This window comes from Bacillus rossius, chromosome 6 (assembly GCF_032445375.1).
Source record: "Bacillus rossius redtenbacheri isolate Brsri chromosome 6, Brsri_v3, whole genome shotgun sequence".
Lineage (NCBI taxonomy): Eukaryota > Metazoa > Arthropoda > Insecta > Phasmatodea > Bacillidae > Bacillus > Bacillus rossius.
The window spans coordinates 14,820,544-14,846,392 of NC_086334.1; the positions used below are offsets into that span (position 1 = coordinate 14,820,544).

General features: G+C 40.7%; 1 protein-coding gene across 1 annotated transcript in view; it reads right to left on the reverse strand.

Annotated features, from left to right (window-relative positions):
- Positions 1-639: 639 nt before the first annotated feature.
- The window catches only part of LOC134533391 (uncharacterized), a 128,080-nt gene continuing 102,870 nt past the window's right edge, over positions 640-25,849 (reverse strand). Inside the window, exons 10-19 of the mRNA XM_063370912.1 lie at positions 23,850-24,088; positions 21,551-21,673; positions 20,359-20,661; positions 18,372-18,561; positions 15,574-15,681; positions 15,157-15,351; positions 14,093-14,375; positions 8,053-8,317; positions 5,203-5,520; positions 640-2,827 (exon numbers count right to left, since the gene is read on the reverse strand). Coding sequence (XP_063226982.1) covers positions 2,397-2,827; positions 5,203-5,520; positions 8,053-8,317; positions 14,093-14,375; positions 15,157-15,351; positions 15,574-15,681; positions 18,372-18,561; positions 20,359-20,661; positions 21,551-21,673; positions 23,850-24,088 — 2,455 coding nt within the window. The 3' untranslated portion in view covers positions 640-2,396. The remainder of the gene's footprint in view (positions 2,828-5,202; positions 5,521-8,052; positions 8,318-14,092; positions 14,376-15,156; positions 15,352-15,573; positions 15,682-18,371; positions 18,562-20,358; positions 20,662-21,550; positions 21,674-23,849; positions 24,089-25,849) is intronic.

Below are 25,849 nucleotides of genomic sequence, written 5' to 3' on the forward strand. Positions count from 1 at the left end.
AAATGTTAATAGTTTATTTGGTGTAAAATAAATTTTATAAAAAAAAGACCCGGTTTTTTACCTCCAAGGTATGCATGCATACACACACATGCACTGGGTGGGTGCCGATGCGTTTAAATGCATTGCTGAAGTAGCTGTTTTTGCATTCTTTTGGGTCGGACTGCAGGAAGAGATGGTTAGAGGTTCCTTTCTTGACAACGTACTTTATTTCTTGTTGTCGACATTAACATACCTTAATTTCTGTAGACCAAAAAGACTTAGTTACTATAATAATTATGGATTATAAATTTTTTTCAGTATTATGACTGTACATATAGTGCACATTCTGTATAAATAAAAAATTTTAAAAAAATACGTAAAATATTTTGATTTGAAGCAGAGTGATAATAACAATTTCGTCTATGTTGGAGGGCTTCGAATAAATATTCACGAACTACGAAATGTCTTGGAAGTAAGCTTTCCGCGCAGTATAGAGATATTTTCCTTTTCGTGTGAAAACGTGTTTCGAAAAGTTTCAAAAGTTTCCTGTAAAAAAAATGTATTTAAAACATACTGCAGAGCGTCCCACCAGACAGGTGGACTTCAACGACTGGTTGAACATATTTCAAGGCTTTAAGAAATAAAAAAAACTAGTTATATACATACTTTTTATTCATCGCAAAATTTTACACATTTAAATAACATGTTATGTACAGCCATAAGTGGCATTTTTTTTACAAAAATCAAATCGAAATTTATTTCAGGAATTTTATTGAAGAAACAAGAAAATAATTTTCTCATGTGTGATGCATTCGTTCAATGTTATCTTCAAAAACAACAAATAATAAAAATTAAACAATTATAAATTATATAAAATTGACTACATATTTTTTGTTTTTTTTTTGTTTTACGTAATGAAAACTTTCATTGCAATGATAGTAAAAATAGCTCAGCTACTAAGATGAAATCTCTTCCATTTATAATAAGAAACACAGTGTTAACAAAAAGCACAAAATATATTTCTGAAGAGTTAAGCTTTAGTAATTAACCAGCAAAACTTTCCAATTATGTATGAATTAAAGTGACAAAATTTGATGTTTTACTGAACGCATTTAATACACTTTCAAAAATTAAATAGGACTGGTATTCACATTTCATATATTTTTTAAACTGAAAATAAGTATTTACAAAATTAGTTAGATTACTATAATGGAGTTTTAGGATCATTCAAACAACCCACATATTATGTGAAAAATATTATTATCTACATTTCATAAATTCTTAATTTGTGTTCTATACATTTCACGTAAGATAATGTTTATTTATCTAGTTTCTCTAGGCGCACAGAATGATATCACTGAAAAATAGTGTTTATCTAAACTGGAGATACTATTCAAACAAAATCATTGTCTTCGTGATGATTTTCCGGGAAAACTGTGATGTTAAACTCTTGAGAAATCAAGTAAAATGCCCAAAATCTCCCAACAAGCACTGTTGAAAATGCTCAATCAAAATAAAATTAACATGTAAATACTAGTATACATGTTTACGTAATTTTCAAATATTAGAAACCACACTATAACGATACAAAGAAAAAGACACAAGAAGTAATTTATTCTTGCCAAATGAGTGGGATATTTGTTGCAAGTTAGCCTACATAATACACCTGTTCAAAATTTTTCATAAACTTTCAGCCACGCTTACATGATACTGTAAAACTAACGTCTTTTGCTTGTAAGAATGGTCAATCATAAGTTTTTATTTCTACGAGTTCTTCAGATAGTAGTTAATTTTGTATTTGTAGTCGGAGTAAATATACCACGCGAAAAATGTAATAAGAGCTTATAGCTTAAGTTACACTCTGCAAGCTTCTTGTACGGCGGCAAAAATTATACCTGTTGAAATGACCACTTCCAGATTTATTTTTGTGTGGTTTCTAATGTTAGAAAAAATACTTCGACCAAAAATTTTTTTTTCTGAATTTAAGATAAGATTCTTGCGAAGAAATATTCATTATTCAACAGAGCATGTTTACGACGAGCTCGATACTTTAATCTGGTCTAAAATAAAAAGAAGAAGGAAATTCTTCTCTTTTCCGAATTGGTAACGCACCATCGCACAGCTTCAAAGTCACACAACCGAACCCACTCTGCACACCGCAAGAGCTCAACGTGGTCCAAGGAGGGTTAAAACTACAACACAGTGTAATGAAGTTGTCGCAGTCACTGTCTTTATCCAAAGCGTGAGACGATCTTCAGTGGACCACTCCCGGGATGATCGCAATAACTCTCGCTCTTGGATGAGCTGCTGGTGACGGAAAGGGTTGCGGTTCTTCATAAATAAAGTCGCGATCAGGTGTGCCCCCGCGGAGTTCTGGTCTCGTCCGTGACGCGCCGCGGGCCACAGGGACTCAGGACTCACTCCTTGCAGCCCAGGCCGGCGGACCAGTTGCAGATGCCGCCCACCGGGTCGAAGCTGAGCTGCCTGGGGCAGGTGTACTCCCAGCCCAGCAGCCCGCCGCTCTCCATCTTGGCGCACGAGATGAACTTCTTGCACGAGTAGGGGTGCGGGAAGTTGCCCTGGTCCAGGCACTCGATGTAGCCGTCGTCGTGCACCTTCACCTTGCTGCCGCCGACGGCGACCCCGGCGTCATCGACGCCCTCGTCGTAGTAGTCGTAGTCGGGCGGCGGCTGGGCCGTCCGGGCGGCGGGGGCGGGCGCCGGCGCGACCACCTTCGAGAAGGGCCGCGGCCTCAGCGGCTGGCGCCTCAGGGGGGCGGCGCTGGCGGGGGCCGCGGTGCTGGTGAACCTCCTGGCCGGCCGCGCGGGCGGCGGAGCACCTTCAACAACTGTCAACAACAGTCAACAACTGTCAACAACTGTCAACAACCGTCAACAACCGTCAACAACCGTCAACAACAGTCAACAACAGTCAACAACAGTCAACAAGTGTCAACCACTGTCAACAACTGTCAACAACTGTCAACAACTGTCAACAACAATCAACAACTGTCAACAACTAACAACTGTCAACAACTAACAACTGTCAACAACTAACAACAACTGTCAACAACTGTCAACAACAGTCAACAACAGTAAACAAAAGTCAACAACAGTCCCATCTGACCAGTGGCGGATCCAGAGGTTCACCTCGGAAGGGGGGGCACTCTAGGATGTCAGAGTAGCCAGAGAAAAAAATGTCTTAAAATTACTAAATTTTGTGTTTAATCTACTCACGCTACACGTAACGTCCAACCACCTGATTTTTATGATTCCACAAGAAATTCATTAATTATATTAAAAAAATTTATTGGTTTCAGAAACAATCATTTTTGTCGGCAATATTAATGTTCAGACAACTGGATTTTCGGGGAAGGGGGGGAGGGCACTTGCCCCTGGTGCCCCCCCCCCCCAACTTGGATCCGCCACTGCATCTGACATGCCCTCCCCAAATATACAGCAGGTCCATAACACGATGACCCAGTATGTCAACTGCAGTGTGTTGGCTCAAGGTCGTAATTAAAGAGTAACTCACACAGTTTGAGATAAGCGCATGCGCGAGTACTACTGTGCCACATATGTTGAAATAATATATATGTTTCCCCAACTAGGAGAGGGCGAACCTGTAAACTTTTTTTGGCAACAGGATGGAACAACTCCCCCATTGGAATCTCTTTTTACGAGAGTGGTTGAAAATCGAAGTCCCTGGCCGCTGGATTGGTCTTTATGGTCGAGACTACAGAGCTTTTTTTTTCTAGCTTCCACGTACACCTGAAATAACGCAATGAGATTTTTTTCCTCCTTTGGGGCTGTATAAAAGATCGTGTCTACCTTCCGCCGCTACCTAATGCTTTGCTAGATTTGAGACACAGAATTGGAGAGACCATTGCGTCCATTACTCCGGACTTGTTAACCAAAGTTTGGGAAGAATTTGACTTCAGGTTGGATGTGTGCCGTATAACTAAAGTTGCACATAGTGAACATTTGGAAGAAAAAGTAGGTCGATTTACCTTCAATTTGATGTACTATTCATTGTAACTTGACTAAATTAAACTGTTTTACTATACCATGGAAACTGGGATATTCTTTTATGGACATTCTGTACATCATCTCATGCAGGATCGTTGAGAGAATCTAAGGGCCACGAGTAAAATGATTTAGTCGTGGCCTCTTTTCATTACTCCATGTACAATTTTTAAAACCACGCAAATTATAAAAAATACTAAAGACTTAAAGTTACCGTGGCCATAACTGTAAACATGACCTAAAAAAAACAAACTTAACCTGCCAACAAAACAACAAAAAGTAGCTAAACTGAACTCAAACATAGCCTGTCCTATTCCTGTTCTAACTAACAACACATTAGAACAATATGTGTTATGATTCATTGCCAATCTTGTCTAAACTAAAACACTTAGCACAAATTTTTTTTTTAGAGAATTAAGTTTGATTGGGATATACTAAATGTGCAGATTGTATTTCGGATTGAATGCTAAAAACAGATAGTGTGTTCGTAAATTTCGCAAAGAAATTTTTTTTTTTAAATTTCATATTTATATAATATTTAATGAAAAATTAAGGACAACACTAATATATATGGGCAAATAGCTCTAGCACAACAAAGACAGTAATAATTGAATCTTGGCAATGGCATAAATAATAACGCAATGGATACAGTACTCTCAAACACATGAAGCTTCTACATCGAACCATTTTCGATGTTTCGGGAAATGCTTTCTGTTCCTTTTAGTTATTCACATGCGATACATGTTTCACCAACGTAATTCCGAGTGATTCAATACAGTGTTCTGACCAGTGGCGTAGCCAGGATTTGTGTATGGGGGGTGTTAAGAAGCATGCCCCCCCCCCCCCCCGCCACGTATTAAAGCTTGGGGTCCGGGGGTCCTCCCACGGGAAAATTTTGATTTTAAGGTGTAAAATAGTGCTATTTTAGCAGTTTTCGGTACTTAAATTTAAATATTATAAGGGAAAAAAATTTAATTAATTTTAATATGAAATTTGTTTGAGTGATGAATAAGAAATTAATTAACGATTTGTTGCTAAGGGGGGAGGGAGTTTGAACCTCTAACCCCCCCCCCCCCCCCGGCAACGACCATGGTTCCTCTTAGTTATTCACATACGATACATGTTTCACCAATGTAATTCCGAGTGATTCAATACCGTGTTCTGACAGTGTTGCCGGCAGGCACCGCGCGCTACTCACCGGTGGGCTGCGGGGCGGCCGCCCTGGTCAATGCCTCGCCCGCCTCCGGCGCCGCCCCCGGGGGCGGCGGCTGCGTGGCGAGCTGCGCGATGGCCGCCACGGCCGGGTGCGCCAGGTCGGGCAGCGCCTCGCCGGGCGCCCGCGTGTCCTCCACCAGCGCCGACGGCTGCACCACGGCGTCGCCCTCCGCCGTCGCCGGGGTCGCCGTGGTGGGCGGGTCGTCGCCCGCCGCCGGCCGCCGCCTGGGGAACGCGAACTTGCGCGCGGGAGCCGCCGCCGTCGTCGTCGTCGCCGCCGCTTCGCCCCTGCTCGTCGTTCCTGAGGACAGCCACACGCGCACGAGCTCGGTACAGACGACCCTGAGGAAGTGAACTGAGGGCCCTAGTCTCGTTGACTGTTCGAGACAGTGCTTTATGGGTTTAAGGCTCGTCGACAATGAGGGAGTGGATCATGAGTTAGTCTCGTTGACAGTTCGACAGTGCATTATGGGTTTAAGGCTCGTCGACAATGAGGGAGTGGATCATGAGTTAGTCTCGTTGACAGTTCGACAGTGCATTATGGGTTTAAGGCTCGTCGACAATGAGGGAGTGGATCATGAGTTAGTCTCGTTGACAGTTCGACAGTGCATTATGGGTTTAAGGCTCGTCGAAAGTGAGGTAGTGAACCATAGTATTAAGGCTCATCGACAGCGCGGAAGTGAATTATGGCTTAAAATCTTGTTCACAATGTTGGAGTCAAATCATGAGTTAAATTCTGGTTGACAGGATTGAAGTGCATTATGGATTAAAAGTTCGTCGACTGCGAGAGAGTGAATTTTGGGTTAAAGAATAGTCTGTTACGATAAAAAAAATTTACGTTTAAATGGTGAAATGATGGAATAGATCAGCAACATGGTACTTTTATTTATTTCGCTTTAGTGTCTCGGGAACAAAGTTATTAACGATAAAAACACACAACAATATAGACTAGGTATATTGAGAGACAAATTGGCCTTTTCCTATATTAAGGATTTACTCCAGAAATGCACAGAGGGAAACCAGCGAAAACCTAAATCAGGATGGCCGTACCAGGATTTGAACCCGGGCCTACATATTGAAAGTTTAATGTCTTACAACTGCTCCGCCTTGCTTCATACTGACAGTTTGGGAGCACTCCAAGATAATACACGGGCCCACGGCTCAACATACCATGTTTACCACTTGTTACGACAGTTATGTTATGCGTTGCCGGAAATTAAACCAGGGTTCTAATTTTTTTCCCCCAGTAATATGACCACTCGACCATTGTTACTTTACTCCGAGAGACTAGAGACTGACAGATCAAACGAACACAATTCGGGAAAATCTATGTTAGGAATTTTCTTGATGGAAACTACAAACACCCAACATTTGTCTGGAGGTATTTCAGAAAATCAGCAATCAGAATGGTTTGGACAGAGATTAATAACCTGATTCCTCCCAAAAACACCACTTTGCTGAACCTGTATAAACTAAATGTTTTACGGCACACTGTAGGAGGGCTAAGAGCCCATGCCATTCACCTTAAAACAAGGCGACCCACATGAGATCTCAAGTGGTGTCCAACGCGGATTTTTTTTTTTTTTTTTTAATGTTGAAGGAAGTGAATATACTGTTACATGTCAGTGCTTTCTTTAGGGGGGAGGGGGTACTATTTTCCCCTCAATGTTGCCAATTCTTCAATCAAATATTTTAGCACCCCTCATATTCTCCAATGAACTCTATGTTAATGAGATGTTAAATCTAATTAATTCAAACCCTAGACATTGGTAGAGTTTTCGTAATGTGTGGTTTTATTTTCAACCCGATGAATTATTAAATTTAAAAAATCTGTCTTCTGCTTTTTTTGTTACGAGTCCTGATACTCGGTAATCAACGGCTCTGATGTTTTCGCAGGCAGGTAGATATGGTCAAAAATGGTCAGATCTGTAGATCCTATGGGATTTGTAAACCTTAGGAGAGTATATCAGTGTCACCTGTCAGACCCATATGGTTGTCCATCCAAATCTCCCTCGAGGTCAAGTCTACAAAAATGTAAGGTGTCCTCCTAGCCGTACAGATGTGTGGGTTGCATCTTATCTCCACACACTTGCTCCAATCTCTGGTTGCTGGATGGTGAAGGTGCGTGGAGGCCCGGTAGGTGGTGAATGTAACCACCCACACGCAGGGGAGCTTGCATCCCTGGTTACGAAATAAATATCCAGAACTGGTTAAAAAAAAAAAAAAAAAAAAAAACACCAGACTTTGGTCCAATTGCAAAAATCCACTGCGTGGTAGACTCCTTTCTATTCTGACCAACTTTTCACCCTGTATATTCCTGCACTGTTAATGCATGCCTATTGCACCCGTACGACTGTGCCGATGGTTTCTCCTGTGTCTATGTATGTCTTACTTTGGCCCAACTTAACGTAATTTTACCCAAATTTAAGATAGGGGAGTTTGTCATGGCATCAATTTGCTGCTGTGGCTGGCCAACACCTTGAACGAAGCATACGTTACATGCATTGCTGATCCCTAGAGACCTGTAAAATTCGTGATTTCAAATCCCTAAAGGATAGACTCCATGATCCTTTATGCACTCGTGCAAATTACATCTGCTGATTGGTTACCAACTCGTAACACCTGTTGTCTGGAATGATCGTGATTCGCAAATTCTTCTGTTAAAGATTTTCCATTGGCCCAGAGTCCTTCAGATAAACTGTGGCCCAATCACTGAAGCAAAATAATGTCAAAAGTATTTGGACTCTATCCTATCGCGAAATGAATCCGCGAATTTTACAGGTCCCTACTGATCCCTAGCACGACTAGGCGTATGGGGAGAAGATGCGCTCACCCTGGGTCTGGGGGTCCTCAGCCCCTGGGCTCGTCGCGGCGGGCTGAGGCGCCCCGGTGGTGGACTGGCCGCGGGGGCCGAACTTCCTCCTCTTCACCACCCGCCTCTGGGCCCCGGAGGACTGCCTGGGGGCGGCCGTGGTCGCGGCCTCCGCCGCCGCCGCCGGGAGCGGCGTGGTGGCCCGCTGCCTCTGCCGGGGGCTGAACAAGGTGCCCGGCGTTCGCTGTCGGCCGAACGGCCTCGTCGTGATGTTCACGGGGCTCGCCTGCGGGGAACAGACACTTGCACGTCGCGCGACCTCCACTTCACCTCAAGAGTCCACGAGCTGAGCCTCATCGCACGGAGGTACGCAGTGCGACAACACATGTCCACAAGAACAAGCTTCTGTGTTGCAAGTGCATCACAAAAATTATTCGTTCAAACGTAAGGAAATATAGAACCGTATCTCAAAAATACCTACTTAACTGAAATTCTAAACTTTTGAGAGAGTGTGGGATAATCAAAACTTGTGTGTCAATAGCAGACCTGTTTTATTGGTGGAATGATTGTACAAATATTTATTTACTTGTACAATTTCACTGGGAAATTTACTTTTTCATATCTGAAACCAATTACATTTATTTTGTTGAAAATTTTTAAGGTTATTTACCTGTAAATTGTAACATTTACTACTGTTTAATATGTATTACAATTGATTCGGGGTTAATGTTCTTCTTACACAATCAATTAATGAATTGCATTCCATCAATTTAATGTAAAAACCTGGAATGCACGAGACTGAATGAAATAAAATTAGTTTTAAATTTATTTTACGCAATATGAAGTAGTTATTGTAACTCTTTTATGTCAACATATTACCGTACATAACTATAACAAAATGTTTATGAGCGTATTGAGGAAATAACACGAGTGTTTTTTATTTATATGCATATTCTTAAAAAAGCATTTAAATTTCTGCACTAATCACACATTAATTTAGCTATTACTTTAAAGTAAGTGGAGTTTATTGTTCATTATTACCATTAATAATATAAACACTAAAGAGTACCATTCATTATATGGACGGTGTTATGTAAAAATGGTTCAACCCACAAACATTTTCAACTGAGTAAATTGAGCTCAAAGTTGAACACACAATAACCGCTATTGTGGCAGTGCGTTGAATGTTTGGTCTCAAGATGGCAGAAGTAGCAAGGAATGTCGGTTAAAAAAAATTAGCTCAATTAAAAGTGTCATTTTACGTACAGAATTATTTCAATAACTTTTTTTCCTTTTGTTGGTTAACTCATTTTTGCATAACACCATCCATATATTCTTTTTATATGGGTTAGTATTTTGAATCATATTACTAAATTTTCGTATAAAATAATATTACTATATAATTGATAACATGCACTGACTATGTTAAAACCTGTTTTTTTAAAGGAGATTGTCATTTAAATTTTTGTCATTAATTCTTCCGTGTTTAGTAAATGTTAAAGGAAAATAGAAATCATTAATATGTTAGTCCGTCCAGTATATTTTTCTCCATAAGGCCAGTCATATTTCTTCCATGTCCACAAGAAGAGTACAAGCTTAAACTAGTCCCAATGAAGCATTTCGGTAACCATTAACAATTTGTTTTCTACCATCAAATTATGCATAGAGAGTTGTTCCAATGTGACAAAGATGATACAGTGTCTACACAATCTACTTTCGTTAGTTCATAAGCCACATTAATGTTAATTTCTTATTCTTTAATGCAGCGTAAAGCACATTAAACCTCTTGAAATTTACGAAGCGATCTCCCAAGAGCAGCACACATCCAGTTCAGTCATTCATTCGAACCGATGAGTGGCCCAACAAAACTACAAGCAGTAGATCTTTTTGCCCAAAAATCCATTGTTAACTTGAAGATGTGGTTAGTGATTGAGAGCGAAGATAGCGAATAAAAGTGGTGTTCTCATACCTCTTCGTCAGTAACTTCCACGTCAGTCACAGCTTCGGGCCGCTGCTTCCTCACCACTTTCCTCCGTCTGATGGCATCCTGGTTCTTCTCGGAGTTCTTCGCTTGGGCTCGGAACCTAGAGCTCCCTCTACCCCGTTCACGGGAGGACGTGTCAGTCGCCTCTATGTCATCAGGCCCGAATTGGGTCTTTCGGCTCGGGAACCCTCCTCCTGAGAGCTCTGAAGGTGCACTGGCATCATCCTGCACTTCGTTTGATGTCTCACTAGAACTATACGTAAACCTGGATGGGGATCTCGTCACCGTGTTTGTAGTGATTTTCGGGTCGTAATATTCTTTAGACGAATACTTATCGTAATCACTGAAATCGGTTGATTCTATATAATCGCTACCGGTAACCGGCACTTGTCCCGGAGGTAAATTAGGATTTAATTTGTTTAAAATGGAAAGTTTCACGAACTGATCTCCATTATTGTCAGCTGTCGAATAGAATTCGGCACTAAAAGAAGATTCTGTAGAAATATAATTGCGATTGGTGTCTTCCAGAACGGCGAGACTCTCTCCTTTTTCCTGAATAACATCTTTGTCCTCTTTAGAATTTTTGATTAGTTTATTTACTTCATTTTCTTTATTTTCTACATCAGTATTGGATTCTTCTGTTGGACGTCTCCTCCGTTTCTTAACTACCATTTTTTTCCGATGTGGTCTTGTTTCGTTTGTGTTCGTGAGTACATCCTTGTCTGTGACTGTAACATGATTATAATTGTGTGTTTTGGTTTCATTAATATTACTTTGAGTTATTATTGTTGGTACTGAGGTACTTAATATTTCCTCTGTAAAAGCAGTATGTGGTAACTCGGTGGCGTATACACGAAAATTTTCTGTAATTGATTCTCGACTTTTGTTTTCTGTTGACATTGATTCTGAAGACTCTTGGACAGCAAAATTGTTTGGTTCTATCGGAATGTCTAAAGTTGGTTTTATAGTCGAGGGTTCAATCTCATCACTGTAATATGTATTTTTATTACTTTTAATCTTCTTACTTGGCACAGTAGTTTGAAATGAATCGAAAGTGGGCTCACTAGTGTTGTATTTTTCTTGATAAGAGTTTTCATGCATAAATTTGTTTGTGACTTCTTCCTGTGAAGTATGAGTGGAACTTTCCTCGGGTATTCCCTGTGTAAACGTGTGCCTAGTGTCGTTGGCAAATGTAGGGTTTGTGAGAAGATTATTTTCTGTTACTGACATAGTGGTAACTTCAAGCGATATAAAACTGTCTCCATTTAGAACATCTGTGGAACTACTGCTGTCATTTCCTAAATAGTTTAGGCCTACAGTTTGTAACTCTAGAGTGAATATATTTTCAGTTGTAGATTTGTAAGGCAGTCGATAAACGCGACCTCTGGTATAGTCTTTTAGAATGCTATCTTTATTACCTGATGTATCTTCTGTATTGTTAGATTCCACTGTAATAGGAGTTTCAGTGGTCGAAGAGACTCTATAAATTCTACGCCTAGAAAAACCTCCACGTTTCCTTGCAGTATCACTATCTGATCTTGATGTGTTCAGAGGACGATTTGTTCGCCTTAATTTTACCAATAATGGGTCTGCTGTTTCTGTAGGAGCCACTGTTGTACTTGGCCTGTATTGGCGATTTCTTGTACGCGATGGTTTCCTATATACTTTAACTGGTGAAGGTGTCTCAGTGCCCTTTGAAACAGTTGGCCTTTCTGTAGTCCTTCTCCTGAATCCAGGACTTCTGGTTCTCGCACGTTCAACTAATGTGCTTATCGGAGTAGTAGAGCTGGTTGAGGTGGTATCTTCTGTAAATACATTTAGATTAGTATCATTAATAGCATTTGAATCTGAATAACTGTCATTTGCTAACTTTTCACCATCTGTTTCAAATACTGGGAATGATAATTCAGTTACCAAGTCTTTATTTTCTTTTATATGTAGCTCGGTTGTTGGTAGGATTGCTGTCTCAGTTGTTTCAGTTCTATCGAGTCCAAAAAGACTGTCAGTTGTATTGTCGCTATTATCTGAATTTATTACAGGTGTGTGTTTTTCATCTGTGTTCGCTTGAACTCCCTTTTCTGTATCTTGTAAATCTGTATGCATAGTCGTTTGTTCTCTGGTAAAATATCTGGTAAGGAATGATTGACTATCTGCCTTAACGGTCACAGTTGTTATTCTGTTAACCTCCATTATTTTTTCGATTTTCGGTTCCGGTGATCCACTGAATATGTCCGCCGTAGTGATGTACCTAAATCGCTGTTTGGAGGTACTCGGTTCTGCTGTCGTTGGTGGTAGCAGATTTAAGTCAGTGGCATTATCTGAAAAGGAGGTAGGAAATGTTGTGTCATATAGATCTGCATTACTTGAAGGCATCTGTTGTTTACCTCTTATAGCAGCTATAAGTGATCTGTAAGGGACTCTGTTCACTGCTATTCTTTGTCGCTCTGTTGTTCCCGACTCAGTTACAGAAGTAACGACTCGAGTTACAGTTGGAGTTAAATGTGTTGTAGTAGGCGGTGGAAGAGTTTCGATAACTGTGGCCATTGTTGTTTCCGAATCAAAATATAACTCTGTGGGAGTAACTGTAGAGGTGATTGCTGCCACTGTTAGAGGAATTTTCAATTTATTTGGTTGATTTTCAGTTAATGTGTGCTGGATGGTTGTTGGTAAATTATTTACCTGAATATTTGAAATGTTTTCATCGGATGATGTTAAAGACTCATTAAGTGTGGTTTCATATGATGATTTGCCTTTTTTAAACTCTGATTTTAAATCTTTGCTACCAGAACCACTTTGTAAAAGAAAATCAACTTTGTTATCAGAACTTGACAGTTTATATCTAGTACTGTTTGTGTCTCTGGTATTTTCATGAATTGATAAACCACTGTAATCAGTTACCGATGTATAATTAAAATCATACAATATTTCTGGCTCATCAGAATTAATTTTATTTGGTACTTTGGTATTTTCTAAAAATTCTGTAGGATATATAGGAACGACACTGTTATATGTTGGTACTGGTTCTTCTGGATAAGATGAGTAACCATTAACTGAATCTATTTCCATTTCTGTGTGTTTTGGTATTTTCTCGTCAAACTCTTTTACGAGACTTGACGTATTATTCAGTTGGACTTCAGTTGTTAAATATGTGTCAGGATAATACTGATTGCCAGTAGGTTCTTCAAGAGCTTTTTCTTCTTCTAGTTTAGTTACATTTTCTTGAAGTGACTCTTGAGCAAGTACAGATGATTGTGTATTTACTAACTTTGGGGTCAGTACATCATTAGTGGTGACAACTACTGTAGAATTTTTTCTCAACTTAGGAAAGAAATGATGTGATGGCCTGAGACCTTTCTTAGGAGAGCTGGATGCAATGTCTCTAAAGTAGTTTGAAGTAGAAAGTGAAACCTGGTCTGTTGCAGCTATGGTAGCTACAGTAGTAGTACTTCGCCTTCTTGATGAAAATGAATGCCTAGAAAATAGTTTTGGAAATTGTGTTGTAGACGAAGCAAATATTATCGTGGGAAGAGTTGTACCCCTTCTTCTAGTCGTGGTTTCTTCTGTTTGTTCTTTGGCCAAAACTAAGGTGGAGTCCAAACTTTCAGTATTGGTTTCAACAGAAGGGCTGAATACTTGTGGCATATTTTCTGTTTTTGACTCAGGGGATGTTATAGGTGGCATGGGAGTAGAATAAAGGGGAAATCCATTACTAACACTACTTTTAGGTGGAACAGGACTTCGAGCTACAACTATATTGACTTCCTGAGCGTCACTGATATCTGAAATGTATTCGTCAGGTAAAGGGCTGATAGATGGATAGCTTTGGTCGTCCAAGTAGATGCTTGGTTTATCAGTGGTACTTCGGAACCTAACAGTGTTCAAGTAATTGTTTAGCAATGGTACATCACTCACCTGGTCGATAGTTGCATCTGACACCTGTCTGTGTGTTGACGTCAAGAGGAAGTCCCTAGTCAAGGGAAGTGAAGTCGTGGTTTCGCTATGTTCGTTTTGATCAAACCTACTGAAGGGATCACTACGAATGGAAGCAGCATCAATGTATTTTCTCTCCGCACTAACCTTGACTACAGGTGCTTCTGTTTCCTTCTCGACCTCCGGAACTACCTCCGTCTCTTTCCTCCCCTTTTTGTTAATGATATTCAACCTTGAAGGACGTTTAGGGGAAGGTATTTCTTTAGGGGATTTTTCCACATCAGTATCACTGCTGGCTGCAGGAAATTCTTCTTCGTCGTCACTCTTACTCTCACCACTACTACGAACTGGAGACGTTTTAGGCGTCTCTTGTTCATCTGGTTCGTTTTCTTCGACTGGGCGTGATTTGTTTCTCTGGATCGTTGTGTATCTAAAGTGCAAACAAAATTAATTTTCTAATTATAAAGGTAGGTTAAAAATATTGTATTGAAAATATAAAAATAACATATTTAATGTGTAGTGAGTTTACAGAGAAGAAAAAAAACGTTATTTAAAAATTAATTATTCATTATTATATTAAATTAGTTTGTTAAGACAATAAAATAAACTATCAATTATTTTGTAGCAAATCAATTTATAAGTCACAAAAGTTAAATTCAATCTCCTGCCTTAGATATTTTAATATATAAAATTGTACTCAACAAACACTAAATTCATACGCTTTTTTTTTATCTAACTCTATAAAAATGAGTTAATCACATGTAATTAATAGTTTCAATAAAAATAAAATATTTTCTACTATTTATTTGATTTTTTTAGTCTTATTTTTGAACAATCGGTTTGATCGTTTGAATCCCTACTGCTTGACAGGATGTAAGCTTTTGGACATACGCCTTTGCGAAGCACTTTTTCTGTAGAAGAAAACTAAAAAAAAAAAAACCTAAAAGACAAAAAACACAAACTAAGCAAAAAAAATTTCTGTTGTCAACGGGATATGACCAACACATAATATTCCATAACAGTAATATGGCCAACAAACAAAGAGAAACAAAGAAAAATTGATTAAAGAAAGGAAAAAAAAATAAAAAAAAACACAAATGATGAAAGCACAAAAATATTGAGCCCAAAAAAAATTCAGCACAACAGTTGAAACGAGACAAAAACATGACAAAACAAAAATACGAAACAAACACCGCTTGACACAGACATACTTAGGGGTCGTGGCGTCGGTTTCCTCCACTCTCTGAGGCCTCTCGCGACGGATGTTCACGTATTCCCTGGCAGCCGCCCTCGACGTCTCGGGCTTTTCTGCCACAGGTTTCTCCTCCCCCTCGTCCTCATCATCATCATATTCATCGTCGTCCAGATCTTCATCGTCCTCTGTCTCCGGGGCAGTTGTGGAAGGTCTGTGGAAAAAATTATAACATGGCAACGTAACATTTTGTTGTGCGCGAACAATAACATCGTTTACAATAATGTAATTAGCAGAGCAGCTTGTCGGCAGTAAATCTGGAGGAAATTATTTACGTAGTCTTAAAAATAATTAAATAAATATTCTAAAGGAATGTAAATATTAAAATATTTATTGAAGATCATTAAATTGTAATCAGAGGTAGAATGTTTCTAACCTGTTTCTCTGAATGGTAACATATTTCGGACGTTCAAACTTCGTTCGAGTCTCTTCTAGTCCTTCGTTCTGTGGTCCTCTTTGCCTGTTTCGGAAAATGGAAGTGTACCTGTGGGAAGTAAAAAAAAAACAATAAGTACCATTAGCATGCTTATAATTCTTTCTAGACTTAACACTGGTTCATATTGCCAAGTATGATTTGTTTTTTTTTTTAATGTATAGAAATAAAATATGCACCTTTTTGTATGCGAAGCGTACTGTCGCACCCCCACATCCCCTCTTTTTAGTCACATTAAAATTTTAAAATGTTTTACTCATTTATACCCATTTATATAATAATGAATGTTTGTTTAATTTATTCCATGTATTTTTATCTTTAAGAATGCAAACATTAGATATTTTCTCACTTTTCACGATTATTATAAGATAAATTGATAACTACAACAATGAATTGCCTTTTACTGTATAATAATTAACGATGAGTGAGACAGTACTTCGCTACTGTAATCAGTTCTTCTGATCTCATAAAAAATAATCTACCAGAACCTACCTTATAAAATAAGCGATCCATTCTACCTGATTAAATACCTGGTTTGGCATGTGTTATTATTAAATAAATATATGTTTGATGTGTCGGTTATCATCGTTGTTTGAGATGTACAAATATGTTGGTACCATATTGCCTCTGGCGGTTTGATTCAGTTTAGTCTCTTTTTATTTTTGTTAGTGCCAATCCCTGTGGCGGCTGGAGGTCTGTATCAAAAACTTTACTACCTTTCACTCCGACCTATACAGGCCTGCGTTCTCGGTTTACATAAAAGCCATTGGGATGTAGTTCGGCTACACACCATAAATGAAAAAAAAAAAAATGTGGCTTCACACTTGCTCGCGAATGGTCGCCATAAGTTCGGTAAAGAGTGATTAACACGGTGCTGCTTTTGACGCTAGTTGCTGAATTATTTTATCACTCTCCTAGAACGAATTATCGGCGAGCAAAGCCGCTAGAGTTGTTATGTTTGAGACGGTGCTGATATAAATTTAAAAATAAGCCAGAGTTCCGAAAGAATGTTCGCCGGAATAGTAGTTCCAAATGTGATGTTATCGAAGGAACGACACGAGCCACTATTTGGGCTCGAGTTTTCAAGTTTAAAGTCGTGATTGTGTGATGATAAACCAAAAAAGAAAAGGGAAAACCAAGAGTGTGGGCACGAATATGGAAGTTTTGGTGGAATTCCAAATCGAGATCCGAGGAACAGGACGTTGTCTGGACGTCTCGCGATTGTCCACAGCCCCTAACAGATCGACAGTCACCCTCTGCTTCATCAGCCACCGTAACACGCTCTTCTCGCGTGGATACTAATGGTACCAAGCCATACAATTGCTTGATTGGGGCAGTAAAGTTGGTCACGTTCGACTCTGCCACATCGACCACTGGGCCGAGTGACTTCAGCAGCGAATTTACTGGTGATTCAAGATGCCTGCCCAAAGCGAAACAGATCAGCGCCACGTAAATCCCCCTTTATCAATTTACTCCTCCGCTGTGGTGACAAGTTATTGCCTTTTCTGCGGTGAAGTACGTTTCCGAGGACTCAAGCAAGCCTTCGGTATGAATATGAGATGAACATACGGCCAGGATGTTTCCCCAAGAGATCTTTACTGGCGGAAGACAATGAGTGAGGAGGTGAAGGATGCTTCTAATTAAGTCTGATCAAGACCGTACTCGTAATTCGTAAATTTAAACTTTCAACTCTGAGGTTAGATCCGGTGTAAGCACTAGAACTGTGAGAATTTGTATGGACAGTTACAATAGGGTTGTGTATCATAGTTTAGCTATCATAAACCCATTGATTCATCCTTATATTCCATTGAAGACATGGGAAGACACTAGTAAACAAACGTATATTTTCAACGGATGATGACGTGTGTTTCAAATATTAGAGTACCCTAAAAATTACCCTTCCCTCGGAAATGTGAAGTTTCACTTCTACACTGTAATTTTTTTTAGTAAACTGTAACTGAAATATTCTTGTAAATTTACACGAAAACAACTATAACACTAAAAAAAAAAAAAAAAGGATTCACAGCAACACTGTGTTCGGATTCTCACCCGGCCACTTATGTTTTATGTTGTCCCAGTACTTAAGATAGTTAAAGTTATTTTTAACCGTTCCCTGACTAGCATTCCAGTTTTAACTGCGCACATAATAAGCAGGGCCGGATTTAGGGGAGGGCAACCGGGGCGAAAGCCCCGGGACCTCCACAAACGGAGGGCCCCCACAAACGGAGGGCCCCCACAATAGAGACTTCGGAAAAAAAAATCTTTCAAATTCCGACAAGTAAACACTAGTAAACATATTTTCCTTTGATATTCTTTTTTCGCTGTTTTACCTTTATCTACAGTACTTTGTACATACATGATTATATTATTGTTAAATATTAACAGAAAAATTCATTGACACTAAAATTTAATTTAATTTAATTCTTGTATCCGATCATATTTATGTATGTTTTTTTTAAATACTAAGAGAATCTACATGACTTCACAATAAATTATTTATTGGAAAACTCGACTGAAAAAAAATTGTTTATTTTATTTGTAAAATAATTTGGGGCCAGGGGGCCTCCGCTCCTCTGTTGCCCCGAGGCCTCCAGACCTCTAAATCCGGCCCTGATAATAAGCAAGATACGATAAAATAAAGTCAAATTGTGGAATATTCGATTGTTCTTTTCGAAAAAAAAAAAGTTGTTTCACGTATGCAGGAATGACCGCAGCCATGAGCTGACGGCGGCGGGGCTCACTTGGTGGACGCCTCCCTGGGGGCGGGGGTGGAGGAACCGTAGAGCGCGGCGCCGCGCCCAGAGCCGCCCACGGCGGCGGCGGCGGTGCGGGCCAGCACCTTGTCGTAGAGGCTGCGGCTGATGCCCGCCGCCTCGCCTGCGCCCTCCTTGTCCTGCTTCTGCAGCTGCCTCTCCAGCTGCTCCACTCCGCCTGAAGCACACGGCAAGGTCTCAGCGCGCGCCAGACACCCTCACCCCCATTTATACTTCGCCGCCTGAGAATTGGAGTGTTCTATGTCCACTTTATAGGTTTTTTATGCTATGGACACAAAATTAATATTAGTATTCATTTGTATTATATCCACACACGTCTACGCACATAAAAATGTTTGTTATTAATTTAAGACCAATATTATTTTGTTCTATGTCATGATATTCATAGTTATTTGAACTTTCAAATGCTTATATCTCAGTTCCGACTTCAATAGACATAGAACACTCCAATTCTCAGGCGACGACTTCCCCTCCTTTGTTCTTTGTTTGTGCCTTCTCAAATCAAGAGCACTCAGACCTTCCAACTCTTGCTTGGCATTAAAAACATAGGATTACTCCTTCCCAAAAACCTTACGTATTATTGCAGAAGACGGTAGCTCATAGTGTACCACGCGCAGCAGTAAACTCGGTAGCTTGAATCTTTAATTTTTGAAATGGGTAAATTATGTATGTTAGCTTTCTTGGTGCATCATTCTGCCAAATTAGAGAATCAGGTTATTGTAATATTCTAACTAGCTTAGTCTTGAGTGTAGATATGAGTATGTTATTTACTAAAGATTATTCTTTCGTGTGGGCCCCTGTGACAGAACAAGAGAGAGCACGCCTGGCTTGTGAAATTGGAATGAATTGAGGCATTGGGCACACCTATACTCATATGTTACTCTAGCAAGCCTAGATTAACCCGGGTTATCTTATAGTTATCCACGTTTGTTTGGGTGAAGTCCGAGAAATAACTGAAATACATCTAAACTCGGCGTTTACCCGTATACACATAGGTCCACCCAAAGCTGACTGGGTAATGTTAGAAAAACCAAATGATTGATACCTTAACTATCCTAACCACAACATGACCTAACCTAACGTGCTCGAATATTACGCAACACCTATCATTCTAGCATTACCTGTAGCATAACATTAATGGAAAGCGTAAGAATTAATTTGTTATCATCGTGTAATTTAAGGTGCTGGGCAATAATTACCTTTTGATTTTGCTTTCAACTGAGTATTTTTTATTGTGTAGCCTATAAGAAAAACCTTCAAAGATTTTATATTGGCACATATAACGTGATTTTACCGTACTTTGATCGTTAACATTTATAAAATGAACGCTTCAGATAAATTAGTTAAATAAATTTTCCTGAACCTCGCTCGACAAGACAACGAAACACAGACATTTATAAAACACGCGAGTCGCAAGACGTTCCCAACCATAATATAACTTCAAATTGAAAACAAAAAAAAATCAACAATATAAAAGGACGGTGTTATTTAAAAATGGTTCAACCCACAAACATTTTCAACTGAGTAAACTGAGCTCAAAGTTGAACACACAATAACCGGCATTGTGGCAGTGCGTTGAATGTTTGGTCGCAAGATGGCATAGTAGCAAGGAATGTCGGTTCAAAAAAAATTTAGCTCAATTAAAAGTGTCATTTTACCTACACAATTATTTTAATAACTTTTTTTTTTTCCTTTTGTTGGTTAACTCATTTGTGCATAACAACAGTGGCGTAGCAGGCGGGTGGCAGGGATGGCCCCAGCCAGTGGCGCCGGGTCAGGGGAGGAGGGGGGGCCGCCGCGGCGACGGTTTCGCGTTACTGAACCCTCCCCCCACTCTCTTTTAATCCGAGAGGGGGCGCCATTTTCAGTTCTGGCCAGGGGCCGCCAGTCACCTTTAGCTACGCCACTGCATAACGACAATATAAATAACAATTCTACCCTCCGAGCCGCTCACCCAGCTTCTTGATGAGGTTGATGAGCTCCTGGATGACCTTGGGGTCCTCCTCGTCCCCTCCCGCACCCTCCTCCTCCTCCTCGTCCTCGTACTCCTCGTCCTCGTACTCCTCCTCGGGCGGCGGCGTGGTGGTGGTTGTGGTGGTGGTGGTGGTGGTGGTACGCCGCGTGGCACGGCTCGTGGTGCTCGTGGTGGTGGAGGGAGGGGGTCTGGCGGTGGTCGAGCCCTCCGCCTTGGGCTTGCTCTTGCAGATCACGTTGCGCGCGTAGTCGCACGAGTCGGCCGCCTTGTTGAACACCAGGCCTGGGGATGCGCGCGTCGCGATCTCACCGCGAGTGCTTTCGACACCGACACTCAACTGACCACCTGTCGGCCCAGAGGTGCTGAACCTCCGTACCAAAGCCGGGCTCGAATACCGGGTAAAAAAAACTGACGTGAAATTTCCATCGTCTAAACATGGTCATCGTTATAAATAATAGGTGTAAAAACTCGCGCAAGTATTCGTAATTATCACCACCTGCACGAATTTTCACACACATTGAAATATGCGTCTAAAATATTTGTAGCAGAAACAACGAATGAAAGAATGGCATCTGAGTTAAAAAAAAAAGATAGTAATAGCTTTCAAATAAAATTAATGACGGAAAAAAAAGCATGGTATGTCAGACAGAGTCTTAAGTTAATGGCGTGTATTAAAACTTATTATTGTAAAATAAGGGAAAGTGGGGTGTTGCTTGCTGGTGATGAGCCAAACATTTTCAATGAAGAAAAAAGAGGTATTGTTAGAGACCTGTAAAATTCGCGGATTCATTTCGCGATAGGATAGAGTCCAAATAATTTTTGACTTTATTTTGCTTCAGTGATTGGGCCACAGTTTATCTGAAGGACTCCGGGCCAATGAAAAAAAAAATCTTTTAACAGCAGAATTAGCGAATCACGATCATTCCCAGTCAACAGGTAGGTGTTACGAGTCGGTAACCAATCAGCAGATGTAATTTGCACGAGTGCGTAATAGAGGACCATGGAGTCTATCCTTTAGGGATTTGAAATCACGAATTTTTTTTCCGGTCTCTAGGTGTTGTTTGAGCCCGAAGGTTGTGTGCGTTCGATCCCCGGCCTGGCGGAGGAACTGTTTTCTTGGTCGTGTCCCTGTAGCCGGATGGAGAGGGGGAGAGGGAGGGCGGATGTTCACCTGAGGGGCAGGTGAACTGGTGCGCCACGATGCCCAGGTTCGAAGGCCCGCTGTCCAGGCACCAGAAGTACTTCTTGCAGTCCCTGGGGTGCGGGAAGAAGCCCTCGTCCTTGCACTTGAAGTCTGCAGGCAGGGGAGAACACATCGCGAGTGGTCACTTTTCACTTTTATCAACCGAATTAACGTAACTGGCAACGTTAATCAATGACCAAGGGCCGTAACTAGCTTATGTTCCATCCGGGGAAAAAAACCAACAAACTCCCCCTAAAACACCTCACGTCGACACCACATATTAATTACACTATTCCAATTATTTTTTTTTGTTCCATTCAATTCAGATGGTAAATTAATAGATATATTTGCAGCCACCTCATTTTTATCACATCGCAAGTTGGATAGCATGCGAAAAATGCCAGTTTTAAAAATATTTGACGAAATGCATGTTTTTATTTTTCAATACAAATAATTCAGTGCAGACGCCCTCTGACTTTGTTTTTGTGTACTATAACACTACGATATTCAAGTAAATACATATTTAGTAAAAATTACTCTGCCAGTTTTGCAACCCCCTTCCTACCCTGCAAAAAAAAATGGGTCGCCCCCGGGGCACAAGCCCCGTCTGCCCGCCTCTGGTTACGCCCCTATCAATAACAACAATGTTTCAACTTAAAAGTGCGTTAGCTTCGTACTAGTTTACTAACATTCACACTTTTAACACAACATTTCCTTCCGCAGAGGAGGCTTATGCACAAACTGAACTTTTATATATATTTTAAAAAGACCAATATATTTAAGCCAACAACCAGGGATTCTCTTCTTTGTTGATACATTAATTCATTATTAACAATATATTATTTAACTTTAACGATTTTATCGATACCTTACAATACAAATATACCTACCAAACGCATATTCACTATCAAAGCCTAGAAAAAAACAAACGCAATCATACTCGTTAGTGGGTACGGTTAAAAACTTTTAAGTAGAGTTTTGAACTACATTCCAAATAATAGCCAAGATTATAAACTAAGACCTGAAGTTTCCATCAAAACACAGAGTCGTCCGTAATGAAGAAATAAACATTTTATGTACATAATTATCTCTAACTTAATTATATTTCAATGCTTATAAAATTACTACAAAAAAGTTAACGATATTGAAGAAAAAGATCAGAAAATAATAAAAATAATGCATAATGAGTTTGCCACCTATTTATAACAAACTAAATAAACACATTACAATTACATTCCCACAAAGAAATTAAGAAATTTCACAACCTATATTCTTGTTCATTAAACGTTTTACAGGTCAACTTAGAAAATGACGAATAAATCTCAAAATATAATCTGTATCCCTATGACTTGATGTTAGCTTTTGGACATACGCTATTGCTATCCCTACATCACGTAATTTATAGTATCAGATTAAGTAAAAATAACATAAAGTGTAACATCTCTTTGCCACACAAAAACTATGTAAAAAAAACCTTGCTAAGCATTTTTCGGTCATCTGTATGTTCCACTAGCCACTAGGTCGTTAGTTACAACTAACTCCGCACGGGACAGCCACAGAGTGGTCACCTATTGTGCACGCACGTTTCCAATGGACGTGTTATTCACCTCCCGTGAAGCTGTATCTTGGACAGTAAGTAAGTACGTCATATACCGAAAGTACTCTGTTCACTAAAACATTTCTGTGCTTGTTGCGTCAAGGTTAAAAATAAATATGCATTATGATATTGAATTATTTACTTTTAAAATTTGTAAGGGAGATTAGAGACATTATTTTAAAACAATTGATGAGTTTCCAAAGTTCTAAAGCAGTTGATAAACTGACTTCAAGAAACCTGATAATTTTCAATCGCGAATTTTCTCAAAACTAATGATTTCGGACTTGACCCCTTTTGACGCAACAAGCACAGAAATGTTTTAGTGAACAGAGTACTTTCGGATATGACGTACCTACTTATTGTCCGAGATACAGCTTCACGGGAGGTGAATAACACGTCCATTGGAAACAGTGGCGGGTCCCGGATTTTGGTTCGGGAGGGGCTTGATCCAGCTGAGGCTAGGCTTTATCAAGGCAAGCGCTGAAACAATAGTGGACCCAGATACTTTTGGAGGGGGCTTGAGCCCCTTAGCCCCCTCCCCCCCTCTGGATCCGCTACTGATTGGAAACGTGCGTGTGTAACAGGTGACCACTGCGTGGCTGTCCCTAGCGGAGGTGGTTGTTGCTGACGACCTGGTAGCCAGAGGGACGTATAGACGACCGAACAGTGCCGAGGGCCGGAGGCACTCACCGCTGCCCGGGTCCGGCGTGGTGGGCGGCTCCGGGGTCACGTACTTGGGCGTGGTGCTGGTCGCCGCCGGAGTCCTCCGGGTGGTGCTGGTGGTGGTGGTGGAAGTGGTGCCGGAGCGGTTCTTGTTCTTGCGCTTGCGGCCGCGGCTCCTGCCTGACTGGCCGCCGCCGGAGTGCGCCCTGGTCCGCGGCGAGCCCTTGGACGCCGGCCGCGCGCCCTCCGACACCTCGTTGGTCAGCCTGGCGCACACGGACACCCCTTCGCGAACCAGCTAACAGCGGCCGTCGTCCTGGAGTTGCTACTGCTCTGGGTTGTTGGCGAAGATGTCGCCATCACCAGGTACAGTGGCGTAGCCAGGATTTGTGTATGGAGGGGGGGGGGGTGTTAAGAAGCGGGGGGTCCGGGGGTCCTCCCCCGGGAAAATTTGGATTTTAAGGTGTAAAATAGTGCTATTTTAGCAGTTTTCGGTACTTAAATTTAAATATTTTAATGGTAAAAATTATATTAATTTCAATATTAAATTTGTTTGAGTGATAAATAAGAAATTAATTAAAGATTTGGTGCTAGGGGCGGGGTTTGAACCCCTTAAACCCCCCCCCTGGCTACGCCCCTGATCAGGTAGCAGTTACCCACTGTCGGTGCCGAAGCTCTAATACCCTCCCGATCAACAAAAAGGAACGATCCCTGACAGTTCTGTTTTTTCTTAAATCTCTGGAATTTCATTAAAAAAAACGAACTGAAATGCTACTCACACCCTACCCTATTAGGGCGTATACGTGGAAGGGGAACGCGAGAATGCCTGAGTGTATTGGCTTTTAGAAGGAAAGGCAGATCCAGTGAAACAAAGCTTTTGTCACGAACTTCACAAGTGGGTTTACCAATGAAAAGGTTAAACTCACAATTACTGACATGAGCATAAAAAAAAACCGGAAAGGTCGGGGAACATGAGGTTACACCGTATATTTTTTACAACCCGAGAGAGAAGAAGAAAACACAGGAGCAAATATTTTTTTCTGTCTGGATTAACCAACAGCGAACTGAAACGCTACTCCCATCCTACTATTAGGGCGCATATGTGGGAGGGGAACGTGAGAATGCCGGCCGTAAGGTCGGAATAATCTGTTACCTGCAACGTCGACCGAAACTCCTTCGACGCGTCTACAACCCAGAAGCCTAGCAACTCTTGCCAAGAAATAGTTAGCAATGCTACAAGAAATATGATTTAGTACAATTTCTTGAACGTAACACCACTGCAGTTTCGCACTGTGTGTTCACGGGGAAAAAAAATTCAAGAAATTAAATTTTGCCCGATTATCGAACGCCAATGTAGTTTTAAGGGGCCCGCCTGGGGTGTACGAGTGTTAGTGAGACGGGATTATAAGTGCGACGCTCCTTGGTATTTATAGCGCGCTATCGCCTCTAAGCGCAAGGCTGCGGACTGGCACACAGTCTTCCCGTCATGCTTAGGGAAAATGTGGAATTTGTGCGGCGACCGTAACATTATATGGCGGAGAAATGAAGGTAAAGTGTAATGCAATTCCCTCTGTTCAAATCTTCTTTCTTGAAACACCCCACTGCTTCCCGTAACCAACCTGCTTCAAATGAAAGCATGAATTTTTGCGACCCGCATGTAAGTGCCTAAGGTTTTCCCTGTGTCTATGCAGGTTTTACCTGGGCCCAACTTATCTAGTTTTTAGTCTAGATTTAAGAAGTGATGGTAGTTAGTCATGGCGCCAATCGCAGCGATGGCTGGCCAATCACTTCCTAGCACATGATGCATGTTACCCTTCCTGCACGGCTAACACCCTTCATGTGTGCTTCGGTCTGAGACGCACTTAGTCTCCTTAGGTTAGGAAAAAAAAATCAATAAGTTGGGAAATTATTAGAAAAATATCAGTGAAGGCGTTATGTTATTTTTAGTGATGCGATGTGAGCTGTTACAACACCTGCAGTTTCAACTGCGTGAAATACCCACATCGCCTACGACTACTCCTGTAGGA